This window comes from Peromyscus californicus, unplaced genomic scaffold (genome assembly GCF_007827085.1).
Source record: "Peromyscus californicus insignis strain IS unplaced genomic scaffold, ASM782708v3 Scaffold_3__1_contigs__length_106647218, whole genome shotgun sequence".
Taxonomy (NCBI): domain Eukaryota; kingdom Metazoa; phylum Chordata; class Mammalia; order Rodentia; family Cricetidae; genus Peromyscus; species Peromyscus californicus.
In genome coordinates this window covers 86,126,620-86,145,856 of record NW_026294551.1, presented here as the reverse complement: position 1 = coordinate 86,145,856, position 19,237 = coordinate 86,126,620, and the positions used below count along the sequence as shown (strand labels likewise).

At 43.8% G+C, this 19,237-nt stretch overlaps 1 protein-coding gene across 19 annotated transcripts in view; it reads right to left on the bottom strand.

Annotated features, from left to right (window-relative positions):
* Tenm2 (teneurin transmembrane protein 2) overlaps positions 1-19,237 on the bottom strand; it is a 1,246,916-nt gene that overhangs the window by 485,838 nt on the left and 741,841 nt on the right. Inside the window, exon 1 of one of the 19 annotated variants that reach the window (XM_052758563.1) lies at positions 1,428-1,473. The exons of the other annotated variants lie outside the window; for them this stretch is intronic. Coding sequence (XP_052614523.1) covers positions 1,428-1,458 — 31 coding nt within the window. The 5' untranslated portion in view covers positions 1,459-1,473. Of the gene's footprint in view, positions 1-1,427; positions 1,474-19,237 lie in introns of those variants that run through there. 19 annotated transcript variants of the gene reach the window in all.

Below are 19,237 nucleotides of genomic sequence, written 5' to 3'. Positions count from 1 at the left end.
GGAAGTGTCTAGAAACATAGATTATAAACTATAAACTATATTTTTCTGAATAGTCATAGAATTATATAGTCTTGTGATATTCTGCCTATGACATGCTTTGTCCAGTGTATCCACTTTGTATACACTACATGCCCACATGCTGTCTCCATTAGTCAATGAGTCACTGTGATTGTATTGAAGCAGCCTTTAGTTGACTTAATAATATCCTCCAAAGTGCAGAGATTGTGACCGTGTCAATTTATTACAGGATATTGCAAAATGACTCTATTTAGTTACTTGTTAATATTGTTTGTTTGTTTGTTTTATACAGATATTGGAAAAACCATAGCATCTCTAGAGGTCAGTACTATCTGCAGTTTCAAGCACACACTTAGGATCTTGTAACATATAAACTCCTTCTGAGTAAGGGGCGGACTCTACCACATACAGGTTTTCCATGCAAGAAAATACAATCTTGAGCATGGAGTAGGCAAGCATACTGACACTTACTGATTATCCAGCCTTGAATGAATCCTCTGCTTTTAGTATCTTTATTAGCAAAACACAGAACTCCTAATAACAGCAACATCCACCACACAGGTGGTGGAGTGATCCAAGCAAATCAGTCAGGCCATGTAACTAGAAGTACTTTGTAAAACATAAGCTGTTCTGAGACACAAGGGGTTATCATTACTCCATCTAAGGTGACATGACAGCAGCCTGCTGTGGGAAGGCAAATGGCTTGCCCGGAGAATCATCAGCCACCCTGGCACCTGCGGCAGGAGATAGCAGGAGTTTCTTTAAAACCTGCTCATTGTCATGAGTGTCGGTTGCAAGGAGCTGGAAGAACTGCTATTTTGGAAAAAGTCTGGCTGATAGTATGAGTTGCTCTCCCGTCTTCCTTTTTGCTTATGTTAAAAATACTTTAACGCGGAGCTACAGCCGAGGGTAAAGCCAATCACACGTTTCCATTAGTACACAGAGAACTCCCACAAATAGGTCCCCGGAGGATGGAAAATGTGTGACAGATGTACACAGGGAAACTTGAAATCAAGTACTTTGGCAATTGACTCAGGGTGCTTGACTTAACAGATGTTTACAGTTAATAAATCCCATTTTATATCTATTTTCACAGAATATTTTTTCCTGCTAATATACCTGGCAGCCCTCATGAAGGAAACAGACAAAAATTCAGATCGACAGCCTGATAGGAATTAGAAGCGACAGTCGCTGACAAGAATTCCTGACGACACTACGAGAACTGTAGAGCAAAACCAAGCAGTTGTACGCCAAGCCCCCGCCTCCCCCTGAACACCTGCTGAAGGGTTAAAACAAATACTCTAAGTACTCTGCCAATTAGGAGAGGTACCCACAACGCCCCATCTGCATGCACATCCGTCATCCCTACCCAGGGACTGCAACCCCTCCTTCCCATGGAGACAACTCACAGACTGAGGTGAGACATTGATGAGTCTCCATGAGAGGCAGCCTGGCTAGCATTCAACTGTGCCAGCCACACTAACAATCACAGAGGTTGGCTTGCTCTCCACATGAGCTGGGAAATGGGATGAGACAATGCTCCCCTTCTCCTGTTCCTGTCTAAGTAAAAATAAAAATAAAAATAAATAAATAAATAAATAAATAAATAAATAAAATCCCCAGCTGCCTAAGTCTGATACCACTGAGGCCTTTTCCAGTTGGTAAGGCAAAACAAAATAGGTAAAAGCAGTGCCTTCTTTCCCCTCCCTTCCTGCTCCCTTCCCTGTAGACAGGCTCAGCGTGAGGTTCCTGAGGAATTAGTTGCAGGAGGACGCCTCCCCCGCTGGCAGCCAAATGCCAGCCGCACACCCTACCCATGTAATGTGTCTGACATTTCTGCATCTCTCTGGGTTAACATTCTTTGACATGGACTTTCTAAAATTTCTCTTTAAAAGGGTTTGCATGTGTGCGTATGTGCGCGTGCACACAATTTCTGCTGTTTCATGGCACTGCCGTGTGCCTTTAATTCTTTAAAGAATTCTTCGCCTAGTTGCTGACACATCTCTGCTTTGGCATTTCCACTTAAGCAGAAGTAATTGGTTTCAGAAGGCTGAAAACCCCTGTTTGAAACCATGTGCACATTGCTGTTGATGGATGCCAGAAAACGTTCAAATATCATCTTCCCTCAAGTAAAACAAGCATCAAAATCCAGAAGGACGAGTTGTGATTGGCAGCATGGCATACCTCCATTTTAACTACCTGTTGCCAAATTATTTTAAAAGCACCTGTCTATGAAATGGGGTTCATTGTCCTTCCTGGTCAGTCACCTATTGAGGGATCTATCGACTCTGAAAGGAATTCTTCCTCCTTTTCTGCACCAGGAAGCAGATCCCCTTTCTTGTTGTATTTCCTAACATGCAGAGGGCCAACCTCTGACACAGAAAAGGAAAACCAGCTCTTACCCAGAAGGGGAGGAGAATTGTAGCCTATGCACCCAGAAATAGTTTTACTGGCAAATTTTGCATCTTGTGATTTTTTTTTTATATCTTCAGTTCTTTTTTTTTTTTTTTTAACAGAATGGATGACATAAACACATCAAACAAAGAAAATCTGACCAAGAAATAGTGAACCCGAACTCTAGCTAGTGTGGGGAAGGCAACGAGCTGGCTGTGTGTGGGGATAGCACTAAGGATGCTGGGCACAAAGCGCTCAGAAGACACTTCTGCCCGTATCCCATCCCATAATTTTCACACATCAAACAGCACACACTGTGTCACCATTATTGGGCTCTTCGAAAAGGCCCCCGGGAGTTTCACCACCTCTCAGGGACATCTGCTTACAGTCAATAGAGCAGTACAGTTAAGCTTATAGACTCAGTGATTAGGCTGCACAGGTTCAAATGCCAGGTGGTCAAATACCAATTACATTGTTCTTAGGCAAGTCCCTTCACCATGCTGTGCCTCAGTGTCTCCCTCCATCATATGAGATGCCCAAAGGACTGCATCAATGCACATAAATCCACTTGGAGCATTGCTTTTGATGATAAAAAGTTATTAATAACCAGCCCTTTTGGTTACTCTCTACACAAGGGAAGCTCAATCCCATTCTATCCTAGGCTACTTATGGCTGTCAAAATTTGCTTCTCTGAACTGGGCCCAAATTAAGCTCCCCACACTTTTCATCAGCTTACACCATCTATTAGGAAACCCAGGGCCAGGATAAGTCTCATTTCTCATCTTCTGACAGTCCGTCACAATATTTGAGACAGCTGTAATGTATCCTCAAGTCTTCCCAACGCCAAACCTTTTCAGTTTTTAACAACTTTCCCTTGGATGGCAGCCTTCCCAGATTTCCCTTCATCTTTATCACCTTTCTTTGGATGCACTCAGATCTGTCAGCTTCCTTAAACGGCACAGTCTCAAATAGAAGAGAATTTCTGGGTGTGGTTGAAGAAGGAAACTTTAGGAGACTTTTTTTTTAAACCCAGAAATACCATTAATCATAGACATCACTGGACTGTCAGAGTGCATAGTCAAACATCCACCTGCTCTCCTCCCCCAAATGTGTTTCAGAGATGCTAAAAGACATGAATGAATTTTCTCTCTCCTTTTTCCTGACATGAACATAAGGGCACAGTCAAGCCTTCTCTTAGGTACAGGCTCACATAACTGAAGCTCTTGAAAGGTCATCTCACATCTGAGATGTACACCTGGAAGGAAGTCTGTAACAGATTTAGAGGACCAGTCATCTTAGGCAGCCTTTTCCTAAAGAGCTGTGGTGTGTTTAAGTTACTTACCTAATTGTGACTACAGGTGGAACTGAGACTTAGGCCAATCAGGAGGCAGGGAATATTCTAGTCCTAATGACCCATCAACAGTGTTCTTACTTATGATTTTCTGTAATCTTATTTGTTTGCAAAAGAGATTTATCAGGGTTTGAGGTAATTGCTAAGTGGGTGTGGTGGTGGGTTCACAAGCACGAGGACTGAGTTTGATCACTAGAACACACACACACACACACACACACACACACACACACACACACACACACACACAGCCAAGCATGATAGAATATGCTTGGGAACATCCACTAGGGAAACAGATACAGGAAGATCTCTGAAGCTCAATGGCCAGTTAACCTATACTAATCAGTGAACTTTGGGCCTATGGTGTACCTTGTCTCATAAAATGATGGACTGAGGAACTATAGCTGAGGTTGTTCGCTGGCTTCTACATGCACAGACACACTTGTGCAAGTATATCCCTCCACACAACCCCCTCCACTTGCCAGGCAAGACATCCCTTGGATGGCACTATAGAACTATACATATACACAAATTGATTTGTAGCAATAAGAAGTACTACTGATGGGCTGTATCCTGTGAGATACACCTGTGCGTAGGTGTGGTCTTAAATGAATGGTAAGCCCAGTGATCACACTGGGTTTTAAGCCACACAGATAACACTTGTGTACTGTGTATTTTTAGATTCTAGAAGAAAAGATTTGAATGTTTCCTCTAGTGTATTTTTAGATTCTAGAAGAAAAGATTTGAATGTTTCCCCTAGTGAATAATGATAAACATTTGAGTAGTTATCACACCCTACCTCCACTTAATATTTTGTTATTACTTTTCAGTTAAAGACCTAGTTTAATTTAAATTACAGAAAGAAGGTGCTCCAGGGGCTATCAGAAAACTTTGTGCTAGTCTTTCCAAAAGCAGTTCACTCCAGATTTCTTAGTGTGCGAGTATCCTCCTCAGAGTCATACTCACACTGAAATCCGTGTTATATGCACGGTGACAGTTGTGTTAGGACAGGTACCTAGGGACAGGGACCTGTAAACTCTTCCCTTCCGGGATGCCTTGCCTGGCAAGTGCGCGCGGGGGTGGGGGGAGGGTGGGGTGGGGTGGGGTTGTTGTTCAGGAATTGAACTCTGAAAGCAGTTAAAAATGCTGCTTCCCACTTGCCTGACAAAGAAAACGTGGAACTAAATACAAGCTGTGTTATGTGTGGCTTAAAAATAGCGAGGAAGCGACTCTTCATCGCTGAATCTGAAAGCAGTTGTAGCTAAAATAAAAATAACAACAGACGACCCAAAAGACAAGATGATGATGCAGAGCGAACCTCCCATCTCTTGGTTCGGCCTGTGAGAAGGCATTTCCCTGAATTTCTCTGCTGATTGTGACCTCTCCCTTTTCTCCTTCTTTCTTGCTCAGTTCTCACAGCCTGCCACACTCCCTTACACTTTAGTGATTCCGTGTATGTACATCCTCTCCCTCACGAGATCATGAACCCCAGTGGGATGAGGATGAATTATGCTCTTCTCTGCCATCCATGCCATCTTGTTGTGGGACAACCTCCAATCACTGCTCCCAATGTCACTCTTGCTTCGCTCTCTAATCTTTTATCCATACGACAGGCAAATGATTTCTTACAAACAAATCTGGTCGTTACACCCTCTCTCACTGACGCCTGTATCTTTGGGGAGGTATCTCTGGGGTGTGTACACATTCAGATGGCCCGTGAAACCCAGGAAAGTCTGATTCTTTCCCTTTCTGGCCACTTCTGTCCCTGCCTGCTCTTTGTCTCTGCCCTAGTGACACTCTCCTTTGAGAACCTGGGACACATTGAGTGAGCATGCATATGTTTTCCTCCCTCCCCTCCCTTCCTGGGGCTTCTTCCTATTAATCAGTGTATTCCTGTAGCCATCACTGATAGCATATTCAAGTCATGCTCTCCTGATGTTACGTGCAGTGGTCTTATGCTATAAATTTTCTTCAAGACCTTCCCACAGCACATGTTCTGATACACTGGCAGAATTTGATATAACTGCTCCAGGATAATGTGAAGCCCTAAATTCTCAGAAACCATTTCCAAACAGGCATGCCACTAAAGAAGGAATTCCATTCCATCTTAGAAATAAAGTATTAGTCCAGACACATTTCTGGAGATGGGTGCGAAGGTATCTAAATGCTGAATCAGCTACCCACATCATTTTTTATTAAAAAAAAAAAAGCGCCTCAGGCTGGAATGTGTACTTTAATGGCATACTAGTTTCTTTGGTTAATGAGTTTAATATTCAAAAAGGCTCCCAGAAGACTAGAGAAAGGATCAAAGTGGAGGTGAATTACTCTGTGTGTTTTGGAAGTCCCACGGCCCTCACTGATTAACTGCCTCTGTGGTAGACAAGATACCCCAGTAACAATGTCAGATCGCTACAAATGCTCCACACCTAGACCCACATCCTTAGAACACAGCCCACAACTCCAGGAAATGCTGGGTCTGAAAAAGGGAACCCAGACAGGATGATGGTGACAACTACCCTGGCCACAAACTGCTAAGCACGCGGGAGTCCAGGAGGAAGCCGGCAAGGCAACCCTGTGGACCAGGCTCACTTACCTGCTAGTTCAGGGCAAACACCCATGCCCTCTGTGAGCTGAGCTACAGCCCTGCAGATGAAGCATAGAGAGCATCTTCCTGGAGCTGGGTGGGGGAAAGGCAGCAGGAAAGTCAGACTACTCAGGACCAGGCCTTCTGCTGCAGGCTGTCCATCCACTGCCTCTATTAATCCTATGTGTCCTGTGGTCCATTTTTCCCTTGCTAGCATCCTCCAGGCAGTCAGTCAGTTGACACACCCTGGAGAACAGGAACCCAGCCTGCCCTTTACCCTCCTAAACTTTTCATCTTGGAACAGCACCTCCATTGTCAGTGACAGAGTCTAATTCACCTGGCCAAAGTGCAGGGAGATGATTACCCCCACCCCCTTTTTTTTCAAGGTGGGCAATGCAGCTGGAAAGCAAGTCATTCTAGATCTCAAGTCCCTGCCCAACTCTCCTCCAACAAAAAGAGGGACTCTCATCGGCCATAGGATATGCATGGCTTATGAAATTTTAGGTGAGGAGAAAAGACACGCATTCAAAAACGTGGATTTCAAATGTCAGTGTGTAGCCGGCTACTGACTTCATTGTGCCTCCCACTGTTCCCATGGTGACCTCACAGATGTGGGTCATGGGGCTCAGTATTGAATTCACAAAACTAAGCCTATTACAAATCCCTCCCTTTCCTTTGAACCGTATTCCCTTGTGTTCACCTTATTATGGATATTGGAACATCCCTTTCCCCCACAACCTATAGAGTATAAATGTTTTAAAGGCAGGGACCACATTATATTCATACCTCAGTTCTCACCACTTTTTAGTAAAATGCCATATGTAGTCAGTGTACTAAACGATGTCATTATTTGTACTTCTGCCTCAGTTTCTCCATTATTATGGCAAGAGGGATTCTCCATTATTATAACTGATGCGTAAGAACACCCATATTATTATGTTTGAACTCTTTTGACATTACAAGCACACACACACACACACACACACACACACACACACACACACACCCCAGCAATTGTTTTTACCTTTGTGAATATATAATGGCTTTACACATAGATTTATGTTAGGTAAATTTTGTGTGTATTTTGCATATCTTTTTTGAATATGTGTCAGGGAAGTTTAATGGAATTAGGAAAGCTTTTAATCTATATCATAAAATTAAGCAAAGTTTGAAACACTGTTCTTACCAATAAGGAAAGTTTGAAAAAGAAGTCTGAGATTGACCAACGGGAGGATTTTCTGTTCATGACTATAGGAGATTGAAGGACACAGAAACCTAGTTTATCAGAGGCAGTTGTGATGGCCAGCAAGCTTTAGAGTACATGTGATAGGCTGCGCAGATCATGAAAGGTAAAACTTAGTTTGTTCTAGAAATGCTTCAGAAAGAAATGTCACGTCACTAAAGGTTTCTGACAATTTGAAAGTAATGAGAATTAGTGCTTGAGGCTTCATGAGGAACCACGCTAGGAGATGATAAGAGTATTGAGAGAAGGAACCGAGTTAACACCCAGAGTGTCGCTTAGAGTAAGCCGACAGAACAGCAAGGACAGGAAGATACACTGAGGATTTCCTATTGTTTTCTGAGAATTTGTGAAGTGCCTGGGAGAAGACAACATTGGATATGCTGACAGCGAAGACCAAATTCAAAGCAGGCAGCAGAAAACTGAACTCGGTCCCTAGTGTGTTCAGACAAAAGGGGTGGGACTAGACAGTCTCTCCCCCACACCTCCCTGCCATCAAGGGACTCTGAAAAGGCTCAATCAATGTTCCTGAAACTTGACAAAAGTATTCACAGTTCAGCTGCCTCTAAGCTTGAAGTATTACAGTCCAGAGGCACATCTTTAAGAAAGTTAGAGGGGAACAATAAATAGATTCTTAGAATAGAAATGGCTCTTTCAGCACAGGTTAATGGAAGATATGTTATCACTAAGTTGGGCAGGAAAAATGGAGAATTGATATATTAGGTTACCCAGCCTTGGTAGGGAAATTGCCAATCTTTATGAGAGATTTGCCGAGTATTGTCAAAAGACACAGGAGAAAAGCCTTTCCATTTGCAAATGTGTCTTTTTCTCTCCTTTCCCCCAGCTGGGGCCCTAACCTGTCATCAGGATATATAATTTGCACCCCTGTAGATTCTTCCTCCCTACATTGATTTGAAAATGTCCACGTTTAGTTTTGCTTGGCCATCTTAGTTTTCCCTGACTTCGTTTTAATGCAAAGTTGAACATCAGCCCATCTCCTTCTGCCCCAACAGATGTATAAATTGTCATGTGCCATTCTCTATTTCTTTTTCTTAAAATTACTTTTTTTATTTTGAGATTAAAATGTAACTATATAATCCCCTCTTTAATTTTTCTCCTTCCAAACTCTTCCATACACGCCACTCCTGCTCTCTTTCAAACTCATGACCTCTTTTATTGTTAGTTGTTACATGCAGGTTTGTGTAAGTCCCACACTGCACCTGAAAAAAAATGCATGTAAGACAAATTGCTGATTGGTCTTATTAATAAAAACCCTGGAGCCAGACATTGGGGTTAAAAATGAGAGATCAGAGGAATAGGACAAGCCACAGCCAACCTGACCTCACCAACTCCTCAGCTTCCAAAGAGACCTACTTCCTCCACACCTATATGCCTTTCTGTCCCAGCCATCTCACTTCCTCTCTCTGCCCAGCTACATCACTTCCTCTTCCTGCCCAGCCCTGTCACTTCTTGTCCATCTGTACAGACCTCCAGACCTTTATGGTTAGCTAGTGTTGGAATTTAAGGCATGTGCCACCATGCCTGGCTCTGTTCCCAGTGTGGTCTTGAACTCACAGAGATCTGGATAGATCTCTGCCTCCCAAATGCTAGGATTAAAGGCGTGTGCTATCATTGCCTGACTTCTATGTTTACTATAGTGGCTGGCTTTTTCCTTTGGTCCTCAGATAAACTTTATTAAGATGTACAATATATTGGGGGGCACAATATATCACCACAGATACCTTTAATTTCTATGTGACAATTTGAAACTGTTATGAAAAATTAAAATTTCAAAAAAGGAATAAGTGCAATGATGCGGATGTACCTCCAAATTATCACGTTGAGTATTATAAAATTCCATTGACAAAAATGTTCAGAAAAGATACATTTACAGAGAAAAACAAACTTAATCAGTGGTGGCCTCAGGCAGCAGAGATTGTCAGCAAATGGGTAGCAGACACTTTCTGGATGATGGGCAGTGTTCTTAGGGTGGAAGATGCTGATGGTTATGCAATACTGTACATGTGCAAGAAACTCATAGAAAGCTACACTTGTCACTGGTGACTTACGTCTCACAAACCACTTTTCAAAGGTCCATTAATTTACCAAGGGGTTGGGGGTCTGGTAGCAAGAAACACCCCTGTACTTGACACTGTGAGGAGGGTTGTGAAGGCCTGCGATGGAGCTCTCCTTGGTAGCCTGGTTCCCAGGGGTTGGCTTCTTGGGGCAGTAATGGCATAGCCAGAATACTCAGAGGCTCTTAGAAATGTCCTGTTGCCTCTGTAGGCTTGGCACCATCCCAGCATTACAAGAGATGATGCATACCACAGTGCTCTAGGATAATGCTGGTAGGAAGATCACCACCTCCCTAGGGCGAGGCCATGAGCTGCCACCGGGATCATTATGTCAAAGTGAGAAACTGTGGTGTTTTGCAGTCATACCTTCTAGTCTGCCTTCCCATACTTCCCTCACTGTGATTATTAACTAACAGACAGCAAGCTTGCTACAGATTCATCCAATGAGCTCTTGTGTTGAGAATCTATCCTGGAGGCTTGTTTGTTACATCCTTTCCGGGAAGTTTAGACACAAAGATAGGCGATGTTGACACTAGGTGTTCAGTGGCACATGGAGCCTTGAAGGCACCTAGGGGGCCACCAGTCAGTCCCCCGACACGTTCCAATAAAAGGGGGGAATAATTGACATATTAAAATCTATTGGAGGCTACTAAATCTGGGAGGATACTAAACCCATCACATTTTTTAAGACGGAGAGAACCCAATGCCCACAACACATCAATTAAAACCTGCTGTTCCTATGAAGCTGTCTGCTGCAGAGCAGCTGCCAGAAGTCCCCTTTCTCCAAGGGTGTCCTGAAATGAGTACCTGGGGGCGCTCAGAGCTATTAATAGGTGGAGGGAATGATATAAAATGTCACAATGCCCCTTTCCAAATAAAAACGTGTCCAGACTCCTCCAGAAGGGAAATGGCCCAAAGTACTTAAAAAAATTATTGCATTTTCTTTTTTCTGAACTCCTACTATATTTTATAAGGAAAAGCTTGTCACTTCCAAGGTGTCTGGCTTCTTTCCCTTTGGCTCTGCAGAGTCCTATAACTTACAGATGGCTAGGAGGGTCTTTTTGCTTCATTCTTTATCTGACACAGGGTAGAGAGGCATTGTTCCTCTTTCAACAAGGGCAGTGTGTGGGGACAAGGTGTTGATTGTCAACAGGAATAGAGGAGAGGAAGAATGGTGATCCCCTGAAACATTTTCTGTGACTGCTGATGTCTGAGTCACACAGGGAAGAGGAATAGGGGTCCCTGTTTTCCTGAGAGCTCAACAGGGTGCAGTTAGAATCCCCACGCAAGTCCTAGCTAGCGTTCAGAATAATCACTGTGGATCTGATTCCAGTATGCAGATTTCCTAATCACTCTAAAAACAGATTGCATCTCAGGAGAAAATAAGATTTGGTTCTTGCTGATTTCTAGAATGTAACCTTGAAATTCAAAAGCTGAGTGAGCATGGACAAGCCACTTAAAGGCTATGTAGTCACATGCCCCTCCAATTATAAAAAGGACAGACGGCAGCATAGTGCTCATTCAAGCCCACTTCCAGTGTTTAAATTCCTGGATGGTATCAATGAGGTAAGAAAGTTGCCCCTGGAACTGACTCAAGAATGCTCTCACTGTGGGTCAAGGTCAGTCGTCATTACTTCACTAGAGGCGGATTCTAAGATCCCTCGCCTTTCTTCTTCTTTGTAATAGTAAGTGCTTCTCTATTTCCCTCCAACCAAATTCTGGGGCTTATGGTTGCTCTGATTTAACTTTATTACTCTTTTGTCTTGTCAATAAGAACATAATAGTGTCCTTAAAGAAAATGACAGCTTTTTTTTTTTTGTCTTCCTCTTTGAGGTTTATTCCAGACAGTTTTCTTTCTTCCTAATGAGGCTGATCCACGCTTACGGCTGCATATTGTCTTCTTTTAATGGGAAGGTTTTCAAACATGGAGAAGGAAAAGAAAAGATTGCTTCGTTTTCCGTATTTATTTCCTGCTAGCCCCTTTGTCAGGTGACAGTCACCTTAAACATCGCTTCTGAGTCGCAAGTTTCCCTGTAATGTGGCGGGTCCCTAAGACTAGGTGCCTCTTTTTCTAACAAGATTCTGCCCAGTCACTTGGCTTGTCCGCATGGCCCCTCCATTGGAAGCCCTCTGTCCCCATGTTTTGCTTCTCAGACCATAGGGGCTGAACAGCTTTAAAGCTTTTTGATCAGGTCTCCTGCAGGGCAACATTATGCATTAACTGGCATATTGGAACTACCACCGAGGCACCATTAGTCCACAATTATTGGACTTTTAAACTGCAGCCCCAGCTAGCCCTCTGCAAGTGTGCTCCCACACCTTGTCCTGAGCCGAAGCTCCTGTGGCCATGCAGCTGTTTCCCTTTCTACTGAGACAAATGTGAAGATTTGGATTACTCAAGATAAGGCAGCTTTGTGTGGATGGGTGTGTGTGTGTGTGTGTGTGTGTGTGTGTGTGTGAGAGAGAGAGAGAGAGAGAGAGAGAGAGAGAGAGAGAGAGAGAAAGAGACAGAGAGAGAGAGAGAGAGAGAGAGAGAAAGAGAGAGAGAGAGAGACAGAGACAGAGAGAGAGACACACAGAGAGAGAGACAGAGACACAGAGAGAGACAGAGAGACAGAGACAGAGAGAGACAGAGACAGAGACAGAGAGAGACAGAGACAGAGAGACAGAGACAGAGACAGAGACAGAGACAGGGAGAGAGAGAGACAGAGACAGAGAGAGACAGAGACAGAGAGACAGAGACAGAGAGAGAGAGAGATCCTCATGACCCAGACAAAGTATGAAGAGAAACAGAATCAGTGCTCAGTTCTATAAACACCAAGACCTATAGCCTAAGGCCACCTTCCTCTCTTCTCACCTGGTTCTTTCTCTTCAATTCACTTAGCAAACCTCTCCTTAATTTCACTTGATTTGAAAACGGTAACAGGGTCCCTGTGTGTAGCTAGTTGCATGGAAATACACACAGTGAGCACAAATGGTAACTCACTAGGTAAAGGAACCTAATACTCAAGAAAAAGTAGTTTTAGAACTAGCTCCCCAATTTTAGTCTATGAATTGGAATTTTCTTTCTGATACTTTGGGCTAAAAGGTATCACTTGCAAGATATTGAGTCTAAATTCTGTGACCAGCACTACAGAAGTAAAAATGATGATGACTTGGCTGGAAAGGAGGGATTTATTGGAAAAATATGGAAATAAAGTGGTGTAAAATTGAAATTATAATGAGCTCCAGTACTGTTGTGTTACCAAGTTCTAGGCCTCAAACAAAATTATTTGGGGTTCCTGAGGAACCTCCATTACCTTCAGTTTTATTTTCTGAAGGTATAGATGCCTCTGGTTAAAAATGGCCTGAAAAGGTTAAGTAGAAAATTCTATAAATTATCAATTCTAAGTTTTAAGTTCCATGCCATTCTGAATCACATGGTAAAAATTTTAGTACACTCACTGCATACGTACTGAGACATGACCTGTCCCTTTGTCCAGTGTCTCTACACTGTGGGGATTAGACTATAGCTATTGAAGAAAAGAGTGGCCTATTGTAGACTAATTTAAGTATCTATTTTCACACATTTCCTATGGTAATAATCTTCAAGATGTGGTTAGAGAACTGTCATTGAACAAAAGAGGGCCCAGTGGGATGAGTGCTTGGATTCTGGGTGGGGTGGTCCTCGAAGGGTGATTGCCACTCACTGGTTTCTCATTCAGCAAAGACACTGACTGCCGCTATAGGATGCATGAAAGTTAGGGCCCTGTTCATTCACAGGTTTAGCACAGGCTGTTAAAATCATCACAGCTACTGAATGAATGAGTGCATGCTTGCTTAATTTCTTTTTAGAAATGACATAACTGCTTTCTGACATATAAGAATGAGAGCCTCAAGACATTGACAAGTAGTGAAGTGTGCGTCTTCATTTTATTTTTTTTCCTTCTCATGAGACAAGAATACAGGCCATGCATTGACTAAAGAACTGAGAAGCTGGAGTGACTGGCCAAGTCCAAAGTAATGATTGCATTTTCCAAATGTTCAATTGAAGGCAATTGGTTCGTCTGGAAATGAGGGGAAGACACTGATCAGATGGCACAGCCTCTAGAAATTTAAATCCATGTGTCCACAGAGTACAGCCCGTGGGCTGACACACCACCACTTCCCAGAGATGATTACTGTCCCCAAAGAGCAATAAGCGTCAGTGTGAAAACCTCAAGCAAACGTGATTTCTGAAAGCATTCCTTTTGGGGGATCAATAATTGCATACCCCTTCCTCATTCATCCCATATCTCCTGAACAGCCATCAATAAAGTTGTTAAAAATGCTTTGTGTATGTACATATGAGTATGGGTGCTGACAGAGGCCAGAAGAGGGTGCCAGATCCCCTGGAGCTGGAGTTACAAGTGGTTGTGAGTCACCTGACATGGGTGCTGGAACCAAACTCCAGTCCTCTGCAAGAGCAGTAGATGCTCTTAACCCCTGAGCCATCTCTCCGACTCCTCAGTTAAGACATTTTTTAAAATATTTAATCTAACAGGCTTAGTTGAAAATACTAAAGAAAAGTGGGCCTGAAACACATGATTCCAGCCCCATGAGTCTTACTTTTTTGACAGGAAGAAGGTTTAAAGACGTTTCAGTAAAAAGGAAAGATGGTAACCGCAGCACAGAGTGACTGGCAGAGGTGGTGACATCGTTTGAACTCCAGAGGTGGCTTCTTTGAGGAGGGAACTTGAGAGCCTTTCTCTCCCCAGCTCGGGAGATTCAGGAGACTCACATCGTTCTGCCGCAGGGAGAGAGTGTGCACAGAGGCGGGAGCAGGGAGCACTGATCTCTCCAACGGGATGCGAGAATGGCACATTTGCTCGGCTGAAAGGACTCAGTTGTTAGGGCCAAATGGGGGAAGGCACGATGGAGCTGACGAGGTCAAAGAGGGACATAGGGATCACCAAGAGGGAAACGAATAAATAAAAACAAAGCTAGGTTAAGGATGCACTTTCTTAGTAATCAAGCATAGTGATTATCCTAAACCCCGACGATTCAGAATAAGCACAGAGAGCCAACTTGTGGTCGAAGTGTATCGGGGCTTTTCCTGGCTTCCTAGACCCAGTAACTGAGGCTAAAGGGTTGTTCTTATCCCAGCTATGTTTGCACAGGTAAGATAGAGATCAAGTAGGGTGTGGAATAGAAAAGAACCAAGAGAGAGGAATGGCATTGTTTCTCAAAGACTGGCTGAGCAGAGGTACAAAGCCACTGGGAATAGCAATGGGAAATGCTAGCAGAAGGAGAATTGAAGTTATATAGAAGGGGAGATTGAAGAGAAGTAGAGTCAACAAAATGTCAATTGACTGCACAATCCAGGAGCAGACAGGAGAAGCATTCTATCAGCCGCGGATGTGCAGGGTTTCCCAAGTTCTGTTCAGTGTATTTCTGAGGCTGCTTGCTGTCTTAGGCTGAAATGCAAATGGTCTTGAATTTCTGAGATCACAATTATTTGGGCAAGTTTCTGCATTTGTGTTTCCATAACCCGATGTGACTGGGTAAATGAAGAGAAGGCAGTAACTGGAAAGGCAAAGACATACAGATTTGGAAAGTCATTGTCGATTCTGAGAGGTGATTTCTTGGGCAAAGGGGTGGTAAATGGGAATGGGAAGAACATATGCAAATCCAAACAAAGAGAGCGGCAGCTCTGCTTCAGAGCAGTGAGCAAGCTGGCAGACGTCTAGGCCAGCACAGCTCACTAATGAAACATCCCAGAAACCCCCGCATCTGCTAATTATCCTAAGAATTTTATTTTAGTAGCATCTGTAGCCAGTTCTTACAACGGAGAAACAACTATTTCCAGAAGTTAACAAGGGGAGAAAAGGGCTGCCAATAATTAGTTATTACACATTGCTGGGAGACTGTGCTGAGTGTGGGGAGAACATTCCACATGTTTCTACCGTGTTAGTTTGACACTCAAGATAATGTCTCAACTAGATGCTTGAAATGGAAGTGAATAAAGAACATTACCAGAAAAGGGTGAGAAATAATCCTTTTGATGTTGCCACAGCTCTCTACACTGAGCTGTGGAGCAGGTTGGTGAGGTAAGGTTTAATTACTTGATGGTTTCACTGCTGCCTTGACTACTATATTCCTATATTAGTCCATTTTTTTTCATTACTGTAATGAAATACCTGAGGTCAGTTAACTTTCTAAATGAAAAGTTGTTTAGCTTTAGAAGTTGTAGAAGCCAAGAATCTGAGACTGCATGCTCCATGGATCTGGCTTCTGCTGAGGACCGTGACAGGAATGCATGGACATGTGAGTGTGCCATCTCACTCAAATGGGAGGCCACAGGGAGATGCAGGGCCATTCTTAGACTTTGAAAGCAATTTTCTCTCATGAAAACTCACTCCAGGAGATTGACATTGATGTTCCTTTGCAGGTGCAAATGACCCAAGGACCTCCCTGATCTCTGTAACCTATCTCCACATTCGGGACCATGTCTTCACTGGGAACCTTTGGGTATAATGTGTCTTCCTCATTCAGTCATCACTAGGAACAAAAGGAATGTCCCAGTGAGCAAGAATGGGAGTCCAAAACACTTCCTCCTTTAGAAAGTTTGTTGCTTCAGAAGGTAGCGAATTGTGATTCACTGGACTCTGGCTGGAATCCCACTGAGAAAGAGACAGGGTAGATCTGGGCTCCCACTTTGCCCTGACTAGCCTTGTGGGAAGAGGGTGTTTCTTTTAGTCAGACAGAGAAGCCATAGGAATATTTCATTCTGGTCTGTTTTGCACAAGAACACAGTGACTCCATAATGCAAAGCACTTCATTCTGTAAATTAAAGACCCCAAATCCCTCAAATAGGAACAGACTGTGCCTAGTTATAGAGCTGATCAATGACTAGCCAAGGCCATCACACTATTCTGGCCACTGTCTTTTCCTACTCAGGGGAAGACGTGATAGAGAGAGCCTCTATCACAGAGGCCCATCTTAACCTACTCTAATGCTGTTCATTTTCAACTGTCCCCACTGCAATGTGAACCTGTTCCAGAGTCCCTCCCTACCAAACAACAGTGCCTAACTAACCCCAGCTTTGGAGACAGGGTCTTTAGGGAAGGGTCAAGTTAAAATGAGGCCTTAGGGTGAGGCCTCTAAAATAATAGGACATTTTCACAAGAGGAGAGAGGTCCTAGGGAAGTAGAAACACAAAGGGAAGGCCACATGAAGATACACGAAGAAGGGGACGCTCTGTGAGCCATGGGGAGAGGCCTCTGGAGAACTCAACTCTGCCAAAACCCTGACCGTGGGCTTCCAGCTCCACTCCGTGAGGAGGCAGTTTTCAGTTGTTTGGGCTGCTGAGGTTATGGGATGTTACTGCCACCTCCCTAAGACATGATGTGATCTCTTTAACAAATGTTTATCAAGTGCTTGTTCCATGTCAAATCTCCTTAAGACCTGGAGGCTACCAGGGGGACAACTCCAGACTGTTAGTCCTTCACAGGAGTTAGTGGTGCAAGAGGGATAGAAGCACAACTAAATATTTACTAAGAATTACTTAATTAGACTTATGCTAAGTCTTTTAAATACGAGCCCGCCAACTGATGATGTCTGTCCCCTGGGAAGAGGGAGGCTGTCGGGAGTCTGTGAAAGCTTACCTACCAGAGCGTAAACTCAAGGCAGAAGCACTGTTTTCTGTTACAACAATCTCTCCCACTATATTCAGACCATCGCAAACAGTCAGAATTTCAAAGCGCCAGAAATCCCTACCACACCCCTGCACCACCAGATAGGAAGCAGTGAGACCCAGCGACCTGTCTTCTGAGTTACAAACTCACAGTTACCAGGCCCTTCATAACTGTGGGGTACCAGGAACCCTGGTGATGCTCCGTGAATGCTAGGAAACAGCAACACAGTGATATCAGGCACTGAGAAAGGAAAAGGGGGCAGTGGTTCACTACCGGTGGCAGCCAGTGAGCCCAATGCTGCTTCCCTTTGACCCCAGATGTGGATCAGCTTTGTAGCCTATGGGATTGTGTGGAAGACAATATGATGATCAGGGGCAGCTCCATTTCCTTTCATAAGGTCCCCCTTTAACACAGGTCTTATTCTGTTTTTATTTTCCTCTCTCTCTATATTTTTGTATGTGTGAGGATGTACATACAGACACATATGTGGAGGCCAGCGGTCAGCTGTGGCTGTTGTTCCTCAAGAGTCATCCACATTTGTTTTTGAGACATAGTCTCTCATTGGCCTGGACCAAGTCGCCTGGGTTGGCTGGCCTGTGGGCTTCAGCGTGTGCCACTGCCCTTCTAGCGCTGTGATGTGTGTGTGCTAGGATAGACCCCACATCCTCATGCTTGGGGCGGGGGTGAGGGGGAGACATTGCCAATTAAACTGTCTCCTTAGCTTTTACTTTTTTAAAAAATGGAGAATTTCATCATGAGTGCTGTATTTGCATAATTTCCAGCCCTCCATCTCCTCCCACACTCCCTCCATTCCCTCTCAAATTAATGACTTCTTTATTATTGTTAAACACACACACACACATACACACACATAAACACACACACAAACACACACAGAAAGGCATACACATCCATCTGTATATAAAAATACAACCTGCTGAGTCCAGCTAATGTTGCTCATAGTATATGAGCATAGAACTGACCACTTTGGATTAGATAACCTATCAGGGTCCTTGTCCCTGGATAAGGATCGATTTTCCTTCCTCTCAGCAGCCATTAATTGTAGCTCTCAATCTAGGGGTGGGGCCTTGTGAGATTTTTCCCACCCGTGTTGGCATGTCAACTGGTATCGCCACTGTGCGGTCCTGTTTAGGCAACAATATTGTTAAGATTTTACAAATGCAACACCCCGTCATATACAGATGATACAGTTCCATTGGCTCTTACAATCTTTCCACTCCCTTTCCGCGGGTGTTCCCTGAATCTTTAGATATAGCTTGGAGTGACTGCAGAAACAAGAGAGGTAAAAAGGGACCATGGCAGTGGGGGCGGGGGCGGGTGGTCTCTAGAGCGAAGGATAGCAGGACACAGGTGCTAGGAAGGAGAAATGGGAAAAATGTGTATGAGGATTTAACTGGCGGGGAGAGCATTGCTAAGGGAGAGATAAACAACACTAAGGATGTTTGAAAAAGCCTTTGAGGAACATTATTTTATGTTCACTGAAAATACATGTGTGCATAATTTAAATGAAGTTATGCTCCTTGGGTGGTAATGCTGCCCCAAGAACCACAGACCATCTAACAGAAACCTTGGTGCCAGGCATGGAAAACCTCTCTTTGAGTTGGTGGTCTGGAAAATCCAAGAGAGCCTCCAATTGCTGTTGTCCTTGCTTGCCTCTCCCAGTACTTGAAGGTAAGGCCCGACTGCTGAAGACACCACTTACTTCAGACAGAGGACGTGGAAGAACTGACCTGGAAGCCTCCTCCCTCAGGACTAGCTCCCATAGTACCTGAAGGTGCTATACAAGCTTGTCAAGGAAGATAAACAATCAATAGTTTTACCCAGCTATGAGCCTACACACCACGACGGTAACCAGCATGGCAGGATAGCCCTGGTGGTGCAATAGCGGTACTTCTATCC